At 38.8% G+C, this 27,479-nt stretch overlaps 2 protein-coding genes across 2 annotated transcripts in view; both read right to left on the bottom strand.

Moving 5' to 3' along the window:
- The window catches only part of LOC126754039 (dual specificity protein kinase splA), a 588,793-nt gene that overhangs the window by 243,558 nt on the left and 317,756 nt on the right, over nucleotides 1-27,479 (bottom strand). The gene's annotated exons all lie outside the window — the stretch shown is intronic.
- Nucleotides 1,929-25,773, bottom strand: LOC126752972 (uncharacterized). The gene is made up of 6 exons (XM_050464024.1): nucleotides 25,587-25,773; nucleotides 25,246-25,377; nucleotides 25,050-25,168; nucleotides 21,516-21,642; nucleotides 6,752-6,953; nucleotides 1,929-2,064 (listed from the first exon to the last, which is right to left on the bottom strand). The coding sequence occupies exons 1-6, from the start codon at nucleotides 25,771-25,773 to the stop codon at nucleotides 1,929-1,931; spliced, it is 903 nt and encodes a 300-aa protein (XP_050319981.1).

The following is a 27,479-nucleotide window of genomic DNA, read 5'->3' as shown; positions in this document are numbered from 1 at the left end:
CAAGATTTGCCGCAATGTGAATATTTGGTCAGTTGTTGATTTTCCAGGTCTAAAGCCACACTGATAAGGTCCAATCAGTTCGTTGACGGTGGGCTTTAATCTTTCACGCAATATGCTTGATATAACTTTATATGCCATGTTGGGGAGATTTATCGCATGGTAGTTGGCGCAGATTGTGGGATCTCCCTTTATTTGGATTAGGCAGAGCACACTTGAATTCCAATCGTCGGACATGCTTTCGTCCGACTTTATTCCACAAAGAAGCTGATGCATGCTCGTTATCAGTTAATCCATCGGCCCTCGTCACTTTGTTGTTCTTCAGACGGGAAATTGTTATTCGAACTTCTTCATGGGCAGGCAATAGAATCTGCTCCATCGTCATCGATTGGATGATGTTATGCCTTCACTGTAATTTAGCAGGCTGGGGATATGTTCTCTCCATAATTTTATTATGCTCTGTACATAGCATCTTTTCTTTTGCTTTTTCCGAAGATCAGTGGTTTCGTTTAGCGGCTACGCTGGCTGGGTCATGTCGTCCGAAAGTATTCGACGCTGTACCCGCCGGGGCAAGCAGAGGAATAGGAAGGCCTCCACTCCGTTGGAAGGACCAGGTGGAGAAGGACCTGGCTTCGCTTGGAATATCCAATTGGCGCCACGTAGCGAAAAGAAGGAACGACTGGCGACCTGTTGTTAACTCGGCTATAATCGCGTAAGCGGTGTCTACGTCAGTAAAGAAGAAGAAGTGGGTTCGTTTGCAGCTGTACGTAAGGAGCTTGAAATGCCGCCCACAGTTGCTTTACTCCCAATTGCTGATGAGTGCTCTCAAAGAGCAGGTGTGCAAATTGAGTAAAAAATCGTTCGGCTTTCTGTTGTGATTGCAGCTTCTCGACGTCGAATCTTCCTTGTGTTTATTGATGTGCGTTTTTTGCTGCACAGAGGCGGGTTTGTATCTTGGCAGCAACAAGATAGTGGTCCGAGTCGATATTAGAACCTCGGAGCTAACGCACGTCTATAACACTGGAGACGTTTCTTCCGTCTATCGCAACATGATCAATCTGGTTGGTGGCTTTTTGATCCGGAGACAGCCAGGTAGCTTGATGAGTTTTCTTAATTTTATAGTACTACAGATATCCATATTTCTGGCTCTGGCGAAGTCGATCAACCTCAATCCATAAGGGGATGTTTCATCCCGAAGATATCTTCTTTGCCATCGTGTCGGGGCAAGTCTCATAGGTACGCTCAAAGCGTTCATGAAATGCATTTTTGATCACATCGTCCTTCTCTTCCGTCGTGATATGTTGAAGAATTTCGTTTTGATGCAGATTGTGGCTAGACGTTCATCCACCGGGGTGAATGCTAATACTTGACGATGGAGTCTCTCTCCCACCACGAATTCCACACCGAATTTGCGTTCCTTTATGTGGCCACAAGAGTAAGTACTTAAGCCATAAAGATTATAATAAACCATAAAATAGAAACAATAAATATTTCTGGGGCTATAAGTATCAATGCAAACATTTCGTTAACATTAGACACATACTGCTGTGATAAACAAATTCAGTTGGAATACAATTAAGTTTGATGATATGTAAATAGACGTGTTTGGTTTCTATTCCACTGGATAACTTTGTTGGAGTACTTCAATGTATAGTTTTTGACAAGACAGCAAAGTTCAAAAATAGCGAGCCGAAAATGGTCAAACGAAGCGCCAATTTTGATAAGAAATGAGGAGAAATACATACTATATATATATTTTAGTAATTTGTAAACAATAATTAATTAATATAGGGAATTCAAATTCATACTATATTATTCGTTTTGGATTTGTTGTACTATAGGTTTTAACAGTTTTTTTTAATGGGCAGTGTAACGTAGTAGGTATGTGAATTAGAGTACATGTACTTACGAATTACTTGGATGCTTTCAGATTAATTAATTTTCTTAACTTTGTAGTTAACCCGCGGATCTTCTTGTAGGGAGTTGATTACATGCTTTGGTAGCGTTATTGCTGGCAATACTATTGAATGTGCCAATTCCTCGTTTTCATCGCCTTCTTCATCTCTTCTAGAAAATTAAGTTTGATGAATATAATTAGTAGATAAATGGTATATAAAAGCGACTTAAAGATGAAGAAATATTGTTGCGGTGTTACATTTTCACCTTCCTTTATAATATCTGCATATACAATCATCTTCGCTACATTTGACGAACAGACAGAGTAAGCATGGCAATAGCAGGAGGGTCAAAAGCGTGCCCAACAAGAATAAAATACTGCCAACCCAGACACCGTTCTACAAATATATATGTTTAATTTTAATTATTATCTACAAATATTAAGAGAGAGAATTTAAATTATTTAAAGAGAATACTATGCTTGGGTATTTTAAAAATTCGTAAAATGGTACGTTTTTGTTATTCGTACTGAGTAATACACATCCATTTGAATCTGCTTATAATGGCATGATTTTAAGGATATATTGACGTAAAGTCTGCCATACTGCGGATACGCTAGCTAGGTCATGTCGTCCGAATGGACGAAAACACACCAGCTCTGAAAGATTTCGAAAGCGGAGGAAGATCTCTACTCTGTTGGAAAGACCAGGTGGAGAAGGACCTGGCTTCGCTTCGAATCTCCAAGTGGCAGCACCTTGCGAAAAGAGGAAACGACTGGTGCGCTGTTGTTAACTCGGCTATAACTGTGTAAGCGGTTTCTGAAAGTCTGCCAGATATTCAAAAGTCCTGGATATGGTTTTGTCAATTTTAGGCAGAAACACTGTTATAAGGAATGCATGCTTTCTCTCTCAAACTTACCCGAATATGTTAATTGGTGCTTGATATTTAAAATTAAGTGCATGGGAAGTAGACGTGACTGTAGTCCGATTGCGTCCATGTTCGCCCATTAACATGGAATAGTCAGAATAGTGTTATATACTGAATTTAGTTGAAATTGGTTGAGTAAGTTCGGAGATGTGTAAATTCACCTAAAGGAGGCGATACCTCGCCCATCGTCCAATTTTGACCCCGGCTCCTGTAAAGGCCTCTTCTACCATACCGATTGTAAATTTTAATCTCTCTAAAACATTTACTTATTGATTTATCGCATTTAGTTATAGTTATTTTTAACAAAACTGGGAGACGGAGTTATAATCCGATTGTATCCGTTTTCACACAGTAGGTAGTGGTTTCTACTAAGCAAATTTAGATATTGTAACTTTAGTATGGATATCTGTAGTACTAGTTTCAAGCACAAGAAAATACATCAAGCTACCTGGCTGTCTCCGGATCGAAAAGCCACCAACCAGATCGATCACGTTGCCATAGACGGAAGACACGTCTCCAGTGTTCTAGACGTGCGTACGCTTCGAGGTCCTAATATCGACTTGGACCACAATCTCGTTGCAGCCAAGATTCGCACCCGCCTCTGTGCAGCAAAAAACACACGTCAACAAACACAAGGAAGGTTCGACGTCGAGAAGCTGCACTCACAACAGACAACCGAACGATTTTCTACTCGGCTTGCACTATTGCTCTCTGAGAGCACTCGTCAACAACTCGGTATAAGGGAACTGTGGAACGGCATTTCGAACTCGGTACGTACAGCTGCAACCGAAACCATTGGTTTTCGGAAAGTGCAAAAGAACAGATGGTACGACGAGGAGTGCTGTGTCGCAGCGGAGAGAAAACACGCTACCTCGCAACGTTACGATCGACCACAACACGTGCGGGATGGGATAGATACCGAGAATTGAAGAGGGAAGAGAGACGCATTTGCAGACAGAAGAAGAAAGAGGCCGAAATGCGTGAGTACGAAGAGCTTGATAAGCTGGCCGACAGGGGTAATGCTCGAAAATTCTAGAAAAAAGCGGCGGCTTACAGAAGTTTTCAAAACCGGAGCATACTCTTGTAGAACCCCCAAAGGTGATCTAGGCACCGATGCCCAGAGCATACTTAAATTACGGAGCGAACACTTCTCCAGCTGCTGAATGGCAGTGAACGTACAACACCAGGAGAAGGCGAACCCGATTCCCCAATTGATGACGATGGAGCAGACGTTCCATTATCAACCATAAAGAAGTTCGAATAGCAATTACCCGCCTGAAGAACAACAAAGCGAGGGGGGCCGATGTATTACCGGCCGAGCTATTCAAACACGGCGGCGAAGAACTGATAAGGAGCATGCATCAGCTTCTTTGTAAAATATGGTCGGACGAAAGCATGCCCAATGATTGGATAAGCCTCCTCAACATCGCGTATAAGGTTCTATCGAGTGTATTGTGTGAAAGATTAAAGCCCACCGTCAACAAACTGATTGGACCCTATCAGTGTGGCTTTAGACTTGGCAAATCAACAACCGACCAGATATTCACCATGCGCCAAATCTTGGAAAATACCCGTGAAAGCAAAATCGACACTCACTACCTCTTCGTCGATTTCAAAGCTGCTTTCGACAGCACGAAAAGGAGCAGCCTTTATGCCGCGATGTCTGAAATTGGTATCCCCGCAAAACTAATACGGCTGTGTAAACTGACGTTGAGCAACACGAAAAGCTCCGTCAGGATCGGGAAAGACCTCTCCGAACCGTTCGATACCAAACGAGGTTTCAGACAAGGCGACTCCCTATCGTGCGACTTCTTCGATCTGCTGCTGGAGAAAATTATTCGAGCTGCAGAACTTAATCGAGCAGGTACAATCTTTTATGAGAGTGTACAGCTGCTGGCGTATGCCGAAGACATTGATATCATTGGCCTCAACATCCGCGCCGTTAGTTCTGCTTTCTCCAGGCTGGACAAGGAAGCACAGAAAATGGGTCTGGCAGTGAACGAGGGCCTGTCATCAAACAAACAGTCGTCGCACTCGCGACTTGGCACTCACGTCACTGTTGACAGTCATAACTTTGAAGTTGTAGATAATTTCGTCTATCTTGGAACCAGCGTAAATACCACCAACAATGTCAGCCTAGAAATCCAACGCAGGATAACTCTTGCCAACAGGTGCTACTTCGGACTGAGTAGGCAATTGAGAAGCAAAGTCCTCTCTCGACGAACAAAAACCAAACTCTATAAGTCACTCATAATTCCCGTCCTGCGATATGGTGCAGAGGCTCGGACGATGATAACAACTGATGAGTTGACGTTACGAGTTTTCGAGAGTTCTGCGGAAGATTTACGGTCCTTTGCGCATTGGCCACGGTGAATATCGCATTCGATGGAACGATGAGCTGTACGAGATATACGACGATATTGACATAGTTCAGCGAATTAAAAGACAGCGGCTACGCTGGCTAAGTCATGTTGTCCAGATGGACAAAAACAGTCCAGCTCTGAAAGTATTCGACAGTACCCGGCGGGGGAAGCAGAGAAAGAGGAAGACCTCCACTCCGTTGGAAGGACCATGTGGAGAAGGATCTGGCTACGCTTGGAATATCCAATTGGCGCCACGTAACGAAAAGAAGAAACGACTGGCGCGCTGTTGTTAGCTCGGCTATAATCGCGTAAGCGGTGTCAACGCCAATAAAGAAGAAGAAGAAGCTTTAGTAGTTTGGTATGTACATTGAACCATGCCTATTTTTCAAAATCTTTGATCCGCAGGTGCCCCTTCATACTGCGATGTCTTGTACTAAATTGTGTAGTGTTTAGTTAAGGGATTTTATAGGTTTTGGATTAATGCCGTTTGTTGGGTGTGGTGTTTCCAGTATCGTTTGTTTCGAAAGTAGGTAAAATTTAGCTAATTTATAGTATATAAATTAGAATTGCATTGTAGATGTGTACTTACCAACATGTACGATTCACAGGTACAGAATTCTTTCTGTTTTGTCCTTGCGGAGCTAAGCATATCATCACAGGGTCCAAGCTCTTGCTTAAGCTTGTCCTCAGAATTTGTTTTAAACGCATTTACGTTTTGAACGATGAGTGATATTTCTTTAACATATTTGTTACAAGAGTCAACAGTAGTTTTACACAACGAATTTAATTCATCGTAGGCCGGTTTTAACGATTCGGTAAAATATTTACCCGCTTCATAACCACTACTACACCGTAGATATTCGTTTTGAGGCAGTTGCTTTGAAACTTCTCTACCATGTTTTGCCAGATCCAAAAGGCATAACGTTCTATTTTTTCGTCCATAAGAAAAATAGGTTTTGGCAAAGTCAAGCATTCTGATGCCATACCATTGAATAAACAGAAGCAGAAACGAATGAGAAAGAAGTGATTATTATGTGAAAACCAAGCAAGGAAGATTATACACTCTCACAATCTGGAGGAATCAAAACTAAGACTTGACTATTAGACAAAATTTTGAATTGTTTGACAGCTTATTAGCTAAAATTATGATTTTCATCTATTTTTAGCATCAAACTATAGTGTCTCTAATGCTTTGATATATACTGAGCGATTTGTATGGTATGAAGTCAACTAATAAAATGACAAACAATATTTTGAGTATATGAGAAGATCTGTCCAGGAATGTGAACATACATAATTTATTCAGTTTTAGTGCAAAATTAGAATGTTTTAATAATCATTTAATGAAATAGACATAATAATATCCCCATAATAAACCAATTTCATTTGGGACTTACAACTTGTCAGGGGTCTAATTTGTGCAAAGTTGCCTAGGATCTTTATGCAAAAATAAGTAAAAATAATAGCCTTGTTATCCAGATTTTATCGGTTTCAAAGTATGCTCGAATATATTGATCCCATTCTTAATTAGAATTTTCCGAAAAAATCCTTTTTTCTATCTTACTTACCTAGTTTTATATTCAGCATGCTTGCTTATTACGAGATCTAGCCACGTTTGGTTAAATGCTTTATATTCACAGAAATTTTTATCTGGATAGCCCTCAGAGCCGGCAAGCACAATATGTATAAATTTTCGATCCAAAATGGTGCAAGTGTCGATGCAGTCGTCTAAAATTTCAGCTTCATCAATGGTACTCCATTCAGACAAACCTTTTATCCAATGATTGTTTGTCAATAAAATGTATACGTTCTGATTATCCGTGCATTGCTTGTGCATCATATAAATGAAACTATCCCTTTTTGTTCTATAAAGATACAAGAAATATGGAAATATACTGAATATAGAAATGTATATATATGTATATTATAATAAATTGCACCGACACAGCGCGAGATCATGTACCTTGTATTTTCTTTGCACAATCCATTATAATCAATAACTCCATAGAAGAAATGGAAAAATGTAACGAAAGCCATGAGAATGAAAGCCAATGTTAGAATTATAAAAATACTGAAAATTGTAAAAAAAATTGATATTTTGTCTGCGTGTCAGTCTTCAAACCTACAATATGAGAGGCTTAATCATAGCTTTAAATTTCAAACACAAACTGCATAATAGAAGCGTTACATAAATGACAAGCACCTGCAAATAGATAAGAACGTTTACTTGTAAAAATTCACTTTGTAATAGTCCAAAATTTTAGAACATTACAACAACAACTAAGAAGAGCTAAGTTTGGATGTAAGTGAACAATTCATACTCTTGCTACTTGAAAGAATCAAAACCCGGAAAATTCCGTCAAATGCTGACAAACTTTCATATTAAGCAAGTAATGAAGGGCTAAGTTTGAGTGCAACCGAATATTTTATACTCTTGCAACTTGCATGATTCAAAGCCAGGGCAGGTGTAAAACATTAACCAGAGGATCGGAATCCAAGCAATTTTATATACATATATATGTGTACATATACAAATATATTTAAATGTATGTGTATAATGTGTGGTATATTAACTCATTGACTGGCCGACATACATTATAATATTGACCTGTTAAAAGTTTTAAAGGCCAAAAAGGATATATTTGTGTTTTTTTGCGGCGACTTGAGTTATATAATTTTACTAAATTTAATGACATATTATTGTACAACTTTTGAAGTATATTATTTAATTTTTCAATGCAAAATATTAATAAACCAGCTGACCCCGCAGCCGTTGTCCTGCGTGAAATTATGTGTTTTGAAATGAAAAAAAGTGGAATATATATTGTATTGAAAATCATTTATTTGCGATTTTTCTAAATTTTTTTTAATGCAGTTTGAAAGAAAACCATTTTTTGTTTCTGTTCTGGTCCATAAATGAACAGAGAAGATGGGTTTCCAACTCGTGAATACGTCACGTATATCTGGTCGTGTGAAAAACAATAGCATTTGCAGATTTATCTCACACTGTTCTAGTGACTATCCTTGCGTCCTGTTCATTGTCATCGCAAATGCAATTTTCCCCGGAAACTGAATAGGTTTGAACTGAAATGGCTGTCCCCTTGTAAAATTTTCACAAATTCATTGTATAATTTAGAAATAATCAAAAATATTCTTAAAATGATTTAAATAATTTCAGTCATGTATTCTCCGCAAACGATAAGTTGGCATACCAAGCCTCTCCAAAGAATTTAGAAATTCCACTGGATAATTCACGGCTTCGCCTCTATCGTCAAGACAATCGATCGATTTGTATGAGCACAAACCTCCCGGAATTTGAATCTTCCAGATTAAGTCATTCACATCGGTATTTTTGGCAGCTAAAATTGCGCGTGTACCCAAGCTATCGCAGTTACGATAATGTGGCCAATGTTTGGATAAACACTCGTGAATTGACAAAAGGCAGGTGAAATTGATATCAAACCACTGGAAGTATCAACCGAAATTTACCTACTTCCAATTCTTAGCGAATACAATGTAAAATGCCATTGGTCATTTTTTTCGTATCACCTAACTGCCGCGAATTTGAAGGCTGATATGTCGAAATGATTATCGCGAAAAGTATGCGAACTTTAGTGGCATGTGAAGTAGCTATCGCATTGTCCATCGTTTGTTTCCATTGATTATCATGTTCCAGCAATTACAATTGCTCGCATGCTTCTCAAAAAGTTGCACACACTGTACCATTCACAATACGCAATGACTAAAATGAAGTTGAATCGCGAGACGCAGAACAGTCGAAAAATTTTCATGAATTGCAAAAGTAAATATCCTACAAAGCGCTTTATTGCAGTTCACGTATCGACCGTTGACAACATCGATATTTACGCCTCTAAATTGAATGCTAAGTGTTCTGCCATTGCCATCTAGTGAGCGAGTTTGCGTTTCCGAAAGAGAAGCACGTGGATAGCATTTACAAACCGAAGTGGGGTTGTGATGTCCGCAAGGTCCATGAACATATTGGTTTTCACCACTTCGTATAATTCTGGATACATCTCTGGATCAGGAATTTCCGCAGATTGATGAAAATGATATCATCAATTTGATCTGGTGTAACCACCATCTCCACCCAAAGAAGAATATGTTTATGCGCAAACAAACCTTTTTTTTTTGCTACTCAACAGAATCATCCAGCATCTAACAGCACCATATACTTATACCATACGTTGCTTCAAGATAAAGTCCATCTAACATCATAGCTGTCGTTTGAAAAGCCGTGCCTTGACGTCGTGGCCAGGAATAATGGGATGCCCAACTCCTCTCTCACTGGAAGTGAGAGAACAATTGCTAAACGTCGAAACCACCTAAACTTTGACAGTTGACTGGATTGGGGAGGTTTTGACGTTTAGCAATTGGAAACGAGCGATGGCCAGATTGAAATCTTACCAAAAAATATATAAACGGAGGGATTTGTTGCATCGTTCAAGACCTCTTATAAAAAATGTAAAACAATGAATATTAAATAAATTTGTGAAATTTAAAGATATTTGATGAAACGTTTTGTAATTTGAAGCATCATAGTTTTATTTTCAATGGAAATTTTTAAAAACATTTAATGATTGAGAGCTAACAAGCTTAAATCCTTTTATTGGGTATTGAAAGGACAAAAGTCAGTTGTTTTAATATTCTTTAAAAAGATTTAAATAGTTTCTCCATATAATAAATAACCACTATTTAGTAATTTTTATACGTACTAAATGTTGGGTGTTGGGTTAATAAATGCCCAAAATTTGTTATTTTGTACGATCTGGCCATAATGGAAAATGTTATAAAAAACGCTTATTTTGAGGCGCTCTCACACTGGAATAAGTTGGGCATCCCATTATTCCTGGTCGTGGCGATTGCTTGCTAACTGACCGCGATCCATAATTCCGCACGTACATACATACATATGTCATCGCATCTTGCCTTGCCTTGCCTTGAGCTGCCATACGTTGATGGCAAAAAGAACGCCGACCGATATTAGGGCGACCTCTTCGTGGCTTCGTAACAAATTTCAATCTGCAATTGATCTCTTTGTGTGAAACAGACGTAAAATTTTCACTGAATAATTTTCAATAATTTTTCTTTTGAATTTTTGAAAAAAAAAATTTCCATGGGAAAAAGTTACTTTTTGGAATTATCCAATTTTCCGACTTTTCTTCATGAAGAGTATAATGTATTTTCATTTCTAAACCTTCTTCGATCCACAATCAACAACCTCTGAAATTTTCATCGAGATTGGTGTAGCCAGTTTCTTAGTGTTACTAACAAACCAACATTCATTCGTTTGTATGGAAAAAAGAAAAAGGCTGGTTTTAGGGATTTTCCGGCAATCATTCGAATTTTTCTTGCCGTAGAAAGCATCCTTGAACCTCAACGAACATTTTAAAAAAAGAATTGGCAAAATTGGTCCAGGCGTTGTTGAGTTATGCGCTTAACAACACATTTTGCGATCCATTTTTATATATAAGAAGATAAGCCTGTGACGAGAAATTGATTGAAATTGATATGCGGTTAATTTAAATAGAAAAATACCATCTGATTACCTGTGAAGAAGTAATGTTAAAATTTTCAAAAGGATCGGTTGAATAGATTTTGAGTTCTAATGTTCACGAACTTCAAAAATAACGTTTTTGGGAAAATCGATTTGAGATGTTTTGTACATCAAAAGTCAGTCCCTTAAAGAAGTACACCTGTGGGCGTGGCCCGACCATAGTAGCTTTATTTTATATATCTTCCAAGCGGATAAAGCTATTTCACCAAAAATTGCACGGAAATAATTCTTGCAGTATTTTACGACAGTGCGAAAATATGTGAAAACGGATGATAAACCAACTCAACAAGTCCCCACATAAGGTTTTGTTAAATAATTAAAAATACGATAAATCAATGACTAAATGTACCAGAGGCATTAAATTTACATCCAAGTTGGCACTCCAGGAGTGGGTGTGGTTCCGCACAATTTTAGATGAAATCACATATGTATCTCGGGACCTGCTCTACCGATTTCAAGCACATTTGGCAAGTAACACTGTTCTAGTATTTCTACGCTACCATTTGAAAATGGAAGAAATCGGACTACAATCGCGCCTACTTCTCTGAAATATTACACAATTTTTATTTTTATTTGGTTCTTTCACATTCCAGAATACAAATGAAGCACCAATTAATGTAGCGGGATAAAACTTTGCCCGAATAGTGCCTTTTAAGTTTACCATCTTGTAACTAAAAATTATTCAAATCAAACCCAGCATTATTATATCAAAGATGGGCACAAAATAGAAATTGATGAATACGTATTTATTTGTTTAGAAAAATGAAAATTCATCTTAATTTTTGAACAGACTTCACATATCCTTGCAGATCTGGCATTTATAAAGCAATTATGGAAGAGTTAAGTTCGGGTTAATACCTTCAGATACATAAAGCTGGTTGGTTAGTTGTAGGTTTTATTATTATCTCAATTTTATTAAGATAGATTACATATTGACCGATATATGCGGTATAAAGTTAACCGGAAGTTCGAAAAACTTTATGTAAGGTGTATTTGGTGGCTAAGGGAAGTACTGACTAGATTCAACTCATGTCTGACACACAGGCATACTGATATCGAAATGTATTTTCTCAGAACTTCAATTATACATATATCTCATTTATTGATCGATATTTTTGGTAAAATGTCAAATATACATATTGAGTACCTAGGGGCATTGGTTTGATTTACGCAATTTTTAGTCATAAGATGGCATATTTAAAAGGTACTATTTGAGCAAAATTTTATCTTGATAATCTTGAAATATAATTTCAAAATGTTTGATGTGGGAGTAGGCGTGGTTGTTGTCCGATTTCGCCCTTTTTCACATCGTAACATAGGAATTTGATATCAACTCAGGTGTTAAGTTTTATGTCTCTGTAAGTTTGTTTGTGTTAGTTAATGATTTATAGCAGTTTTAGCAGGGTTTATCAGTACCGTTATATAAACTAAATTTTTTTTGCCAATATATGAACATGCTTCAGATGCTTAGAGTGATTCCGAAGGTGAAGAAGATATTGTCGGTAACATATTTATCAACTGAATTCATATTTTTTAAGGAACTTGTCCATTTAACTTAATAACAAGTAAGAAAAGGCCAAGTTCGGGTGCTACCGATCATTTTACACTTTTGAAAATTGCAAGAATCAAGGCCAGGGAAATACATTAAGGGGCTATACCAGTGTGACGCATGAAAAATTAGGCGACTTTCGGGAATTTTTCTGAAAAAAAGTATTAGATTGAATGTTTTGACGTTCCATGGACGTAATACAGTAAATTTGTAGCTATATTAAAATTTTTGTTTACAAAAATGTGAGACGAGCCACAATATATTATAATGTTATATTTGAACTTTTAATACGACATGGCAACATCGTGTCAGCAAGTCAGCAGCGCCTGGCTTAGAAGTAACGCTGAAACGAATACGACACAAAACGAAACAAGGAATACATAGTTTACCGTTAGGCTTGAGGACGCCCGCTGTTATTACTATATAGGACTACACATCATACGATCAACTCTCTTCTTCTGCTGGCAGCCACCGCGTGCGCAAAGTGCGATAACCACCACAACTGGTGACCCCGACGTGATTTGAACACCCACCCGACGTGATCGATAGTTATACCGCGATTCATTAATATAATTTTAAAATTCGCTAACTATTTCGGCTACAGTGCACCTCGTTTATTAATTAAAACTACGCCAACACTTTTCGACAACAGTGCACTTTGTGTTTTTGTGCTCATCTGCGCACGTGGCTGCCCACGCATACGAACGATTGGAGGACAACTGGAGTTTTCCCGCAGTGCTGATCAGTACAGCTTTGAGAGCAGCACATACAACTTTTTAACTGATTAATTTTTTTTCGCTAAATCGCTATGCCAGATAGCGCAAACGTGCAAGTGGCAGACAGTATAACGCCAGTCCAACGTGTTTCTATACGATGTCCGCTCTTCAGTTCCGAACGACCAGCCTTGTGGTTCGCCCAACTCGAGGGACAATTTCATCTTGCCGGAATTTTCGATAAAATTACGCAATATCACTATGCTTCCTCACACCTTGACGCCAAGGCCGCCGCAGAAGTGGAAGACCTTCTTTTGAATGTTCCCACAGAAACGCCCTACACTCGCCTAAAAGGGACACTGATCGAACGCCTTACGCTCTCTCGACAAGCACGACTACAACAGCTTCTCGATCGAGAGACCTTGGGTGATAGAAAACCGTCGCAATTTCTACGCCATCTTAGACACTTGACAAAACCGTTCCGGACAACATTCTTCGTACTAAGTGGCTTAGCAGACTTCCGATGTCAACACAATCTATACTTGCATCCCAAGCAGATATGAATCTCGATAAACTCGCGTCTCTGGCAGACAAAATACACGACATCGCACTACCAGCAGAAATTAATTCGCTCCAAGAATCAGCAACAACATCAGCAATAGAATCACGCATTTCCCGTCTCGAAGCTTCGATTAACGAGCTAGCTTCTAGTTTTAAGCGGCAGAGCATATCTCGTTCGCGCACATCTTCTCCAGCACTGAACAACGACACATGCTGGTATCATCAAAATTTCGGCAATAAAGCGAAATATTGCCGGTCGCCTTGCTCGTTTCAGGGAAACCTACCGTCGGTCCGTTAGTGGCGGTTAGCGGCTCCTCACTCGAATCAAACTGCCTTTACATAACAGATCGCGCCACCAAAATCCAATTCCTGGTGGATACTGCCGCTGATCTCTGTACTTTCCCTAAAGCTCTAGCACTGTGGCCGTCCGAACGAATCAACTATAATCTCACAGCAGCAAATGGGTCTACGATTAACACCTACAGTTGCATAACTCTAACACTAAACCTTGGCCTCAGACGAAATTTTACATGGCGCTTCGTGGTGGCGGACATAACGAAACCTATTATTGGCGCAGATTTTTTAGCTCATTTCGGCATCTTACCCGACCTCAAGAATAGCTGCCTTATCGACTCGATAACTGGACTAAAAACCGCATGTAAGTTATCTCTATCAAAAATCATTTCGGAAATTAAAGTACTGCCCGTCGATCCTATATGGGCAGATACACTAAAGGAGTTCCCTAACCTGACAAAACCCGAAGGAATCTGTCAGCCAACAAAACATACGATTCAGCACCACACCAGGCCCTCCTAACTCCTGAACATTTTCGTAAGATCATTTTTCACAACTTTCGACGTGGATTATCAAGAGTGCACCGATGAACAAAAATCTTTGTATGGCTATGAAGCACCATCCTATAGCACTGTGAAAAACTGGTACAACGAATTCAGTCGTGGCCGACGCTCGCTCAAAGATGAATTCCGTGAAGGTCGTCCAAAAAACCGTCAAGTAACATACCTTCAGATAGAGGCATGCCTATGCATTTCTATTGCATGAACACCTGGCCGTAAAAAAGGTTTGTTCTCGTTTGGTCTCGTTGGATCCCGCCCAATTTGACAATCGCTCAAAAAAAAGGCTCGTGTGGATTGGTGTAAAGAAATGGTGAAAAAATACGATCGCGGTGCTTCAAAAGACGTTTATAAGATCGTCTCAGGTGACGAATCATGGATCTATGCGTATGAGCCCGAAACAAAACAGCAATCGACAAAAAAAATAAAAAATAAAAATAAAAAAAACATTTTCGTTGATAAATATGCCTATTTACATTATTAGGCCAGAAATATATATAGCAACCTACGTATTATCGTAAATTCTTTAAAAATGCTGCTAAGTTACAGACACCCCTGCACGAGTACATCCAAGGAACTTCAATAAAAGTTCTCATCCGGTCCCCTGGACACCAGAAGGGGATGCAGCGTTCGTTCAATGCAAAGAAGAGCTACGTAAAGCAACAATATTAGCATACCCTGATACAACGCTCCCTTGGGCAATGTTTACTGATGCTTCATAATATGCGGCGCCAAAAGCTTCAACCCGCTTTTAGGAAACACTGTGCTTACGACGGTGAGCTTCACGCTATCTACGCAGCTTTACGAAATTTTCATTATATTTTCGAAGCACGACACATCACGATATTCACGGATCACAAACCATTGCTACACGCTTTTTCTCAGGACCCCAATCGAGCGACACCCTGGCAATTCCTCCGCCTAGATTTCATCAGCCAGTTTACAACCGATATCCAACGTTTAGCCGGAAAAGACAACATCGTCGCAGATGCTCTTTCTCGCATCGAAGAAATTTCAATGGCAGTATCTTCAAATGAACTTGCTCAAGCACAAGCTGAGGATGAGGAACTTCAGCAAAGAATACAAAGGGAACAACACGATTCATTAAACTTGCGACCAGTCAACATTCCAGGCTGCAATAAACCAATTTATTGCGACGTTTCGACCGATATTATTCGTCCATACGTTCCCACCGCGCTGAGGAAGAAAATATTCGACGCTCTCCATAGCATTAGTCATCCCGGAGCACGAGCCTACGTGCCTCCTCCATGGCAACATCATGTCAGCAAGTCAGCTGCGCCTGGCTTACAAACAACGCTGAAACGAATACGACACAAAACGAAACAAGGAATACATAGTTAACTGTTAGGCTTGAGACGCCCGCTGTTATTACTATATAGGACTACACATCATACGATCAACTCTCTTCTCCTGCTGGCAGCCACCACGTGCGCATCGTGCGATAACCACCACAAAAAATATTGAAAAATAACGGAGTTATGTGCTGTCAGCGGAAGTGCCGAAAAAAAGTGGCTCAACTGCTGGCATGATTCTGGTCGAATGAGTAGCTGAAACAAAAAAAGTCAAAATGATTAACTACGATCTTTGAAAAATATCAAAAATTAAAAAAATGGCGTTATTTTGATAAATTTTCGGTCGTTTTTTTAATGCCAAATTGACAATTTTAAACCAATCAAAAAGATCGTAGTCCATTGCATAGCAAATATACCCAATTTTAATTTGAAGTCGATCGGTCAATTTTTCGTTGAGTTATGATGTCAGCAATTTTGAAAAATGTCGTTTCGAGGAAAACGCGTTTAAAGTTTCACTTATATATGTTTGCACCTCTGAGCGGTCGCTGTTTAGAACGCTGCCATTTAAAAACTATTCAAGATATGACCTTGCCGATTTCACCGGATATTTTTGAATATACATATAAACTATCGAAAAAGCAAAACAAAAAAATTTTTTTTGTGAAAGTGTCACATATCTATATAACTCATACACTGATGAATTCGGCATAAAATTTGTTAGAACAAGTAAGGAAGGGCTAAGTTCGCTTGTCACCGAACATTTTATACTCTCGCATGATAAAGTGATAATCGAGATACTGTTATTAGCAACTTTATTTCGAGAGTATAAAAATGATGCCCTCTGAATTACATGAAAATATCTGAGAGATTTACTGATATTTTCGGTGAAAAATTAGGTTAGGTTAGGTTAGGCACTGAGTTCTTCATGTTCGATATCAGGGATCTTGAAAAGTTATAGTCCGATCACGAGTATTTTTCCACAAGGGATACCTCAGCTCAAATACCGTATTTGTGTAAAGTTTTATTCCGCTATCATCATTGGTTAGTAATGTATATATTATACAGAGAAGGCATCAGATGGAATTCAAAATAGCGTTATATTGGAAGAAGGCGTGGTTGTGAACCGATTTCACCCATATTTCGTACATGTTATCAGGGTGTTAAGAAAATATTATATACCGAATTTCATTGAAATCGGTCTAGTAGTTCCTGAGATATGGTTTTTGGTCCATAAGTGGGCGAGGCCACGCCCATTTTCAATTTTTAAAAAAAGCCTAGGTGCAGCTTCCTTCTGCAATTTCTTCCGTAAAATTTAGTGTTTCTGACGTTTTTTGTTAGTCCGTTAACGCACTTTTAGTGATTTTCAACATAACCTTTGTATGGGAGGTGGGCGTGGTTATTATCCGATTTCCTCCATTTTTGAACTGTATATGGAAATGCCTGAAGGAAACAACTCTATAGAGTTTGGTTGACATAGCTATAGTAGTTTCCGAGATATGTACAAAAAACTTGGTAGGGAGCGGGGCCACGCCCACTTTTCCAAAAAAATTACGTCCAAATATACCCCTCCCTAATGCGATCCTTTGTGCCAAATTTCATTTTAATATCTTTATTTATGGCTTAGTTATGACACTTTATAGGTTTACGGTTTTCGCCATTTTGTGGGCGTGGCAGTGAGCCGATCTTGCCCATCTTCGAACTTAACCTTCTTATGGAGCCAGGAAATATGTGTACCAAGTTTCATCACGATATCTAAATTTTTACTCAAGTTACAGCTTGCACCGATGGACGGACGGACGGACAGACAGACATCCGGATTTCAACTCTACTCGTCACCCTGATCACTTTGGTATATATAACGCTATATCTGACTCTTTTAGTTTTAGGACTTACAAACAACCGTTGTGTGAACAATACTATAATACTCTCCTTAGCAACTTTGTTGTGAGAGTATAAAAACGAAACCCATTATACGTAATGTATGGGAGTTTTATTATCATCCCACATGTTAATAAACTGTCCCCTGGGTTTTATTAAAGTATCTCATATTCAATCATAACAAGCGAAGTCAGTTGAATGTTCGAAGATCCTGATATTAGTTATATGGGGGCTAGGTCAAGTTTTTGTCCAATTATATCTACTTTAGGCACAAAGATATGATATATATATTCATAGAGATAACTCAAATTTTGGCCGATATATAATCTTTATATTCACCATATATTTAAGAATGCACCTAATTCCATATGGTTACGGTGAATATTTTCGAAGTTGCACGCAAATTTGAAAAGGCGTTTCATAATGCTTGGGAGTGCATTTCAACCTTTAAACGCGTTTTTCTCAAAAAAGGTGCTTTCAAAGTCGATGAGTGTCAAATCTTAACACGAGCTTCATAAACATATTATGTATTTGTATTCCTTTTCAAATAAAAATTTGAACTAATAACTGGTATTTCAATAGGGACGCTACAAATTTAGACCGAAGTAGAAGTAGTAGGGACAGCAAACGACACTATATTTCTCTTACTCTGGTTTGCCATTTCATCGTGGAAAGATATACGATCCAATAACGAGTCGAAACTATTAAAGTTTACTACCGAAATTCGAAGTCAGTGGCCTCAACTTTAGGAGCGCTATCTCTAATTTATGGTCGTTATAATCGTCCTGTCTAATCAACAATTGAGCGTCTAGTGGAAAATTTTCAATACACAGGCACAGTACAAACTGTTCCCATGCCAGTGAGACAAAGAAGTGCTTGTAAAGCCGATAATATTGCGCACGTCGTTCTCAAGCGATGGGATCTCTGTGACGTCGTTGTGACGAATTTGCGAAAAGATCTTGGCCTACTTACAAGATCAAATTGACGCAAGAACTAAAGCCGCTTGACCACCACAATCGACGTATGTTCTTGAATAGCTCTGAGCAACAACTTAAAAATAAATAAGCAAAATATGCATTGTTTGTCAGGCAGCAATCTACATGTACTCCATTAGTCACCATTGCACTCCGAAAAAATTATGGTTTGGTGCAGGCTATGGGCCGTCAGCGTCATTGGGCCGTACTTCTTCCGTGATGATCAAGACGTCACACTACTGTGAATGGGAATCACTAACGCTCAATGATAACCGAATATTTTTTCACCGGATTGGATGGTATGGTCGTAAACAATATGTGGTTCCAACAGGAGAGCACCACAAGCAACACAGCGAATGTCACAATCGATTTATTGAAAACCAAGTTTGGCGAAGCTGTTATCTCACGAAATGGCCCAGTCAATTGGACGCTTCGGTCGTGCGATTTGGCGCCGTTAAACTAGTTCTTGTTCTTCTATGCCAACAAGCCAGCAACGATTGATGAACTTCATACAAATATCGAACGTGAAATTGTAACAGTATCGGTCGATGCATGCTTGAAAACCGTCGAAAAATCAGTTCAGCTTCTGGACTTGTGCAAGCGTGCCCGTAGTGACCATGCAGAAGAAATCGAGTTCCACACATTATATAAGGAATGTACTTTGACAGGAATAAAGAAATTCATTGATAACCCAATTTTTGTTTTATTAAAGAAAAAAAAACTGTTGTAGCCTTCTTAGTGAAAACCCTGCTACTAAGTCTTAAAATACGGGTAAAAGATACCATAATATGTGTACAATAAATTTAAAATATAATTTATAACCCCGTTCACTTCTCATATGACGCTACTGTTAAAAACTAATAAAAGCGCGATAAATCAATAACTACGTACGCCATAGGTACCAAATATTTGGACCCCAGTACCTATAGTTGACTTTTGATCGAAAATATCGGTGAATGTATGAAATATATGTATAATTGAAATTCAGGGACAGCACTTCTCTGGCAATGTTATGTCTGTATGTCAAAAATTGGGTGAATTGAACCAATACTTCCCTTAGCCCCCATATACCTAATATAAAGATAATCCGGGTGACTTTTTACCGCATATATCGGCCAATATGTGAGGTATCTCAATGAAAATTAGTAAGCGTGTTTTACTCATAACAATGTATCTTTGTGAACACAATAGATGAACTTGAGCGAAAACTTGACTTACCCCCCATATAACCGATATCAGGATTTTCGAACACCCGGCTGACTTTACTCTATATAATTAGTTTTTTAGTAAGTGACATGTTAATAGTGTGTGGTATTGGGAAAAATAAATAAAATCTGGTCGATACCACCCAAATTTGCATAACTGTCAGTATAGGAGTTATATATAGTATATGTATGTATATATAAAATTGCTTGGCTTTCGATCCTCAGGTTAACGTTTCACACCATAAAGTACTATTTCCCTGACATTTATTCCTCCAAGTTGCAAGAGTATAAAATGTTTGGTTCCACCCGAAGTTCGATCTTCCTTACTTGTTATTTATGAATTATTATTTGTATTACTAAATATATAAAATGTCATATATTTTTAGTTGGATCATACTGAAATCCGTTCAATTCATATGAATATACATCGTTGTTGTTATTTTGAAAATCGCATTGAAAGGTACTTACCGCTATGGCTATAATACATATAACGTATCCAAACTTGTATGGTGCATTACGTTCCGTCATTTTCTTCTGAAAGAGTGTATTGACTTTTTCGTTTATAAAATTTCTTTGTTGATTGACTCCCACCGCTTTTACATATTTAATTTTGAGTAATGATGAGGTTGTTAATTTCGATTCGATCCGATGTGCAGGAAACGAAATGAAGATATTAGGCTAATTTTAATGCATGTGATTGGTTGCGATTTCGAAAAAAATGACCGAATAGATTTAAATGGTGCATTCCAAAGTAAACAGGACTTAAAAAAAAAAGAAAAAAAATTCAAAATAGTCACCTTCTGCTTCAATACAGTTTTTTTCACGGTTCAAACGCATGTCGAATGAGTGTTTTAGCACGTTGGCCGGTATGGCCACCCGTATGCCGGTGCAAGCCTTTTGAATGACTTCTATATCTACATATATAACGCTTTCTTTTCATGGGCAAATGCATTTTTGCGAAAAGAACTCGCACGGTGCCATATCAGGTGAATACGGGGAGTGGTTAATGGTTAAAATGTGATTTTTGGTCAAATAATCGGTCACAAGCGTCGATCGATGACACGGCGCATTATCATGCAACAAACGACAACTTTCATCTTCGCGATATTCGGGCCGGAAATGCGAATACGGTGCACCAAACACTTAAAGACTCCAAGGTAGAATGCCGCATTAACGTTTTGGCCGGGTGGAACAAATTCTTTGTGGACAATATCTTTGGAATCATAAAAATAAATCAGTAATTTCCGGTGATCACGGATTTTGATTGGCCCACATGTTGATCGTAATTTATGCCCTCACGACCACTTTGAAAACGTTGAAACCACTCGGGCACTTTGCTACGGGATAGACAACCGTCGCCATAATATTGTTTCGTCAATTGAAACGTTTCGGTAAAAGCTTTACCAATTTTGAAACAAAATTTAATGTTGGCTCTTTGTTCGTAGCTCATTTTCGCACCAATAACACAAACATACTCACACTTAAAACGCACTAGCTTCACTTCCAATCGATGAAGATAGCAGATTTTAACGCACCAGTCGACATATAGATAGGGGCCCTAGATGCAAAGAGTCCTGTTTACTTTGGTACACAACTTATATATAAAAATGTGTTCACGATAAAAAGAGTTCAGCAGTGGACACACTTCAAGATTTGACACAACTCTTATTTCTTACACTTAAAAAAATATATAGTATATGTATGTACACTTACATATTTCATCAAAAAAATCCTCAATATGGTTACATACACGTGACTTCCTCTTATACGATTGGGCAGTTCTGGCGTAGTAAGGCAGGAGTTCTGAAATCATACTTGAGGAATTGTATAATTTCCCCCACTGTTTAGAAGGAGGACAAAAACAGCTTATAATGGTATGAGCAGTAAACTATAAAGTAACAAGTAAGGAAGGGCTAAGTTCGGGTGTCACCGAACATTTTATACTCTCGCATGATAAAGTGATAATCGAGATTTCATTATCCGTCATTTACATATTTTTCAAATACCGTATTTGTATAAAGTTTTATTCCGCTATCATCATTAGTTCCTAATGTTTATACTCGTATTATACAAAGAAGGCATCAGATGGAATTCAAAATAGCTTTATATTGGAAGAAGGCGTGGTTGTGAACCGATTTCAGCCATATTTCGTACATGTCATCAGGGTGTTAAGAAAACATTATATACCGAATTTCATTGAAATCGGTCTAGTAGTTCCCGAGATATGGTTTTTGGTCCATAAGTGGGCGATGCCACGCCCGTTTTCAATTTTTAAAAAAAACCTGGGTGCAGCATCCTTCTGCCATTTCTTAGGTAAAATTTAGTGTTTCTGACGTTTCTTGTTAGTCGGTAAACGCACTTTTAGTGATTTTCAACATAACCTTTGTATGGGAGGTGGGCGTGGTTATTACCCGATTTCTTCCATTTTTGAACTGTATATGGAAATGCCTGAAGGAAACAACTCTATAGAGTTTGGTTGACATAGCTATAGTAGTTTCCGAGATATGTACAAAAAACTTAGTAGGGGGCGTGGCCACGCCCACTTTTCCAAAAAATTACGTCCAAATATGCCCCTCCCTAATGCGATCCCTTGTGCCAAAATTCACTTTAATATCTTTATTTATGGCTTAGTTATGACAATTTATAGGTTTTCGGTTTCCGTCATTTTGTGGGCGTGGCAGTGAGCCGATTTTTCCCATCTTCGAACTTAACCTTCTTATGGAGCCAAGAAATACGTGTACCAAGTTTCATCATGATATCTCAATTTTTACTCAAGTTACAGCTTGCACGGACGGACGGACGGACAGACGGACGGACGGACGGACAGACAGACATCCGGATTTCAACTCTACTCGTCACCCTGATCATTTTGGTATATATAACCCTATATCTGACTCTTTTAGTTTTAGGACTTACAAACAACCGTTATGTGAACAAAACTATTATACTCTCCTTAGCAACTTTGTTGCGAGAGTATAAAAATTGGTTGTGGAGCTAATACTACAGCGTGGAATAATAATGTTGCTTTAAATTTACTCGGCTATAAACTGTTTCGCCAACGATTTTCTAGGAATATATATGAATCCAGTACTATAAAAAATTCATCAAGCTACCTGGCTGTCTTCGGATTGAGCAACCAAATCGATCATGCTGTGATAGACGGAAGACACGTCCTCAGTGTTTTAGACGTGCTAAGGCTCCGAGGTTCAAACATCGATTCGGACCACTATCTTGTTGCAGCCAATCGATTTTCTACTCGGCCTGCACTCCTGCTCTGAGAGCACTCATCAAGAACTCCGTATAAGGGAACTGTTTGCGGCATTTCAAGTTTCTTACGTACAGCTACAGCCGAAACCATTGGTTTACGGAAAATTTAAAAGAACTGCTAATACGATGAGGAATGTCGTGACGCAGCGGAGAGACTGTCTACCTCTATTTATGGAGGGAACACTTCTCCAGCCTGCTGAATGGCAGTGAACGTACAACGCCAGGAGAAGGCGAACCCGATTCCCCAATCGACGACGATGGAGCAGACGTTTCATTGCCCGACCATGAAGAAGTTCGAATAGCGATTGAACGTCTGAAGAACAAATCGACGGGGGCGAGGGTATCCAGCCGTGCTATTCAAACACGGCGGCGAAGAACTGATAAGGAGCATGCATCAGCTTCTTTGTAAAATATGGTCGGACGAAAGCATGACCAACGATTAGAATTTAAGTGCTAAGTGTGCTCGGGCCAATCCACAAAAATGGAAATTCCACAATCTGAGCCAACTACCGTGTGATAAGTCTCCTAAATATAGCATATAAGGTTCTATCGAGCGTATTGTGTGAAAGATTAGAGTTTGCCGTTAACAAAATGATTGGATATTTTCAGTGTGGCTTTAGACCTGGACATTCACCATGCGCTAAATCTTGGAAAAGACCCGTGAGAAGAGAATCGACACACACCACCTCTTCGTCGATTTCAAAGCTGCTTTTGACAGCACGAAAAGGAGCTCTCTTTATGTACCGATGTCTGAGTTTGGTATCCCTGCAAAACTAATAGGGGTGTGTAAACTGACGTTGAGCCATACCAGAAGCTCAGTCAGGATCAGGAAGGACCTCCCCGAACCGTTCGTTACCAAACGATGTTTCAGACAAGATGACTCTCTTTCGCGTGACTTCTTCTGCCTAATCTTGGAGAAAACAATTCGAGCTGCAGAACTTAATCGAGTTAGTACAATCTTCTAAAAGAGTGTACAGCTGCTGACGTATGCCGATGATATTGATATCATTGGCCTCAACACCCGTGCCGTTAGTTCTGCTTTCTCTAAACTATAAGAAAGCGAAGCAGATGGGTCTGGCAGTGAACGAGGGCAAGACAAAATATCTCCTGTCATCAAACAAACAGTCGTCGCACTCGCGACCAGGCACTCATGTCACTGTCGACAAACATAACATCGAAGTTATAGATAATTTCGAGAGAAAGGTTCTGAGAAAGATTTGTGGTCTTTGGCGCGTTGACAACGGGGAATATCGCATTCGATGGAACGACGATATTAGCATAGATCAGCGAATTAGAAGACAGCAGGCATGTCGTACGTATGGACGAAAACACTCCAGCTCTGAAAGTATTCGACGCAGTACTCGCTGGTGGAAGCAGAGGAAAAAAAAGGCCTCTACTCCGTTGGAAAGACTCGGTAGAGAAGGACCTGAGCTCGCTTGAAATCTTCAGTTGGCGCCACGTTGCAAAAAGAAGAAACGCGCTGTTGTTAACTCGGCTATAACCACGTAAGCGGTTTCTACGCCAATAAAGAAGAACAAGAAGCCCTACTTATAGTAGTTAAGCCGCACGTGACTTTCGCCTTATAGGAGGCCTTCAGAGTCTATCCAAAATTGATGATATATTCAATGTCGAGAGTTTGTTACCTGAATTTCAATTTGTTTGTCGACTTCATTTAAATATGAATGATTAGGATGGGTCAAAAACCCGAAAAAAATTCTATTGCAAAACTTATAGTTTTGTAGAAAACTTTTGGCTCTACAAAAAGTTAAAACGAAATAAGTTTTGTTCTATCTGATTACAAGAAAAAATAGAAAAGGTGTCCAAGAACATTTTTTCAGAGTTGCAAGCAAAAAATATTTTTGAGTGCTACAAGCAACCATTAAGTGAAACGATCACGTTTTATGGCAAAATGTTGCGAGGGTAGAAAATATAACAAGTATGGTTTAATTTGGCTTAAATTATTTGTTTGTAAGTACTTACATCGTCTAATGAAAATAAATGGCTGCCGTATTGAAGGCTCTTAATTTTATGAACAATGGGAATTCCTTCGTTCCCTGAAGCCATATATGCAGAAAAGTTTCTTGCAAACACTCGGTAAACTAAGGAGGATCATTTTAAATAGTCATGTATATTTAGTCAGGGTGGTTGGTTTTTTAATAATTTTTAGCACACTTACCATCATCATGCAGTATTGTATTGAGAAAAGCCGACATGATGACATTTTGTATATATGGTTTGTACATCCTCTCGTAATTTTTTGACATTTTTTGCAGTTTCGTCGTTGCAGGGTAAAGATCTTTTAGTAAATCTAAAATTAAATATATATACACAAATATGGAAGAATGCAGTATGCAGTTATATTATCAATCATATTGTTGAAAGTTTTACTATTTTTAGCTACCATCTATTGTGATTGTATAAAGAAATTTCATCAGCATATGGGGCATGATCACAATTGCCAATTAGTAATTAAAGCATTTCTACTTGATTTTAAATTTAAAAAAATAATCGGCTTACCGGAATTCCAGCAGCTATGAATTGAATCGTCCTTTAACTTTTCAAAATCGTCGCCCAGGATTTTGGATACGACTGTTCCGATCTTATCAAATTTATTACTTTGTGAATCTTCGGGTTTTGCATATACTTGCTTTAGATGTGCAATATTTTTGAAGACAATGTAGAGCCCGAAACTATAGATGGGCATGAAATAAAGAAAAATTAAGTGAAATTCGCAAGTTGATAGATAAGGACACTAATGTTCAAAATACAAATAAAAAGAAGCAAAACTGTTAATATCGGTGGAGCAATACGTCTTTTGTCAGAGGGATATCTCAAAAACTTTGAGACTAAACAGACTGACATGACTAAATATACTCAGACCGTCACGCTGTAGTCTCCGAAATTTCATTCTGGGTGTTACAAATTTTGTGGCCAACTTAATGTACTAGGCTGTACGTCATTTAAAAATATTATTTTGAAATTTACGAACATTTCCTGATGGTATTAATTAAATCCCCTGTATATCCTCTCATATTACGCGGTTATAGCCGAGTTTACAAAAGCGCGCCAGGTGTTCTTTCTTTTCGCTGTTTGGCGCCACTTGGAGGTTTAATTTAATTACTACTTTTCTATTTGGTCTTTCCTACAGAATGGAGGTCTTCCTCTTCCACTGCTTCTCCCAATAGGTACTGTGTCGAGTACTCTCGTTGCTGGAGGATTTCCTTCCATTCGTACGACATTAATCGAGTTTATAAGTTTTGGCTTGACCATTCAACAACATTCCTACAGAAGTTAATATCGAATAAAATATCAATAGAATTGAACGACACTAGGATGTCCAAGAAAATACTGGTACAGGTTGTACTAAGTACCTTGGGGTAGCCTTGGATAGCATACAGATGTGGCCAATGGAACTGGTCCAGAGGCTCGCTGTACTACGATTTAACGAAGCACTAAGAACCACTCCAACGGCGGATCTTCAACTAGTGCTAAACCTGCCACCTATAAACATTTTGGCTGCAGGAGAATTCACACATATAACCTTTCTGCTGCAGCTCGGTGGGTAATCGTAGTTTGGGAATTTATGTATACATGATCCCACTTTTCAATTGGGAAAAAAACGTTCAGAGTAAACATGGAAAAGGCTTCGCGCAACACATTAAAAATTTATGTAGACGGATGGCCCGAAAATGGAGGACGGAATAAGGCAGGTTTTAAAGCTGCCGGACCCCTGCAGCATATTTTATGCAGAGGTCTTTGCTATTAGGAAAGTCGCTAAGCTGGCTTCTATTGCATTTGCAGACAACTCCAGATTCAACATCTACGTGAACAGCCAAACAGTAAATAAGGACTTAACCTCGGTTCGCATATCGGACAGAAGTGTCTTGGGAAGCAGAGTCAGGAAAAAGCAAATTCATTTCTACTGGGTGCCAAGTCATAAAGGCATCGATGGCAGTTAGTTTGTGGGCGCGATTACCAAGAGTGGTGCACGGCTGACATCCAATATCCATGTATTGACCTTGCGAGATGCACATTTCGTAGCCTCATGATATGAGAAACTGGAAGAGATATCGATAGTGAAGCTGCAGATCCTATTGAAATTCGCTTCAAGCGCTGACATCGTGAAAGATGACTACTTCTCATGAACAACGTAACGGCACTCCGTCTTGCATCGCTTAGGACCAAAAATGGTCTGTGCGTGGCCTGTGTATATAACTTAACTTATACCCTGAATAGAAGTTTTACAAAATGAACGGTCGGAAAAAAGAAGGATATGGACAAGCTTTTTTAAAATGGTTTATGGCTTAAAACAATGATGTCTCTGAAGAAATTGTTCAGAGTTGTTTGTTAGGGATCTTTTATATTTGTGAAGGGTATTATGGTTTCCACGCAACTGATTTTAGCGGGTTT

This window comes from Bactrocera neohumeralis, chromosome 3 (assembly GCF_024586455.1).
Source record: "Bactrocera neohumeralis isolate Rockhampton chromosome 3, APGP_CSIRO_Bneo_wtdbg2-racon-allhic-juicebox.fasta_v2, whole genome shotgun sequence".
NCBI classification, from domain to species: domain Eukaryota; kingdom Metazoa; phylum Arthropoda; class Insecta; order Diptera; family Tephritidae; genus Bactrocera; species Bactrocera neohumeralis.
The sequence above is the reverse complement of the archived record's forward strand: the minus strand, read 5'-3'. Positions and strand labels throughout refer to the sequence as shown.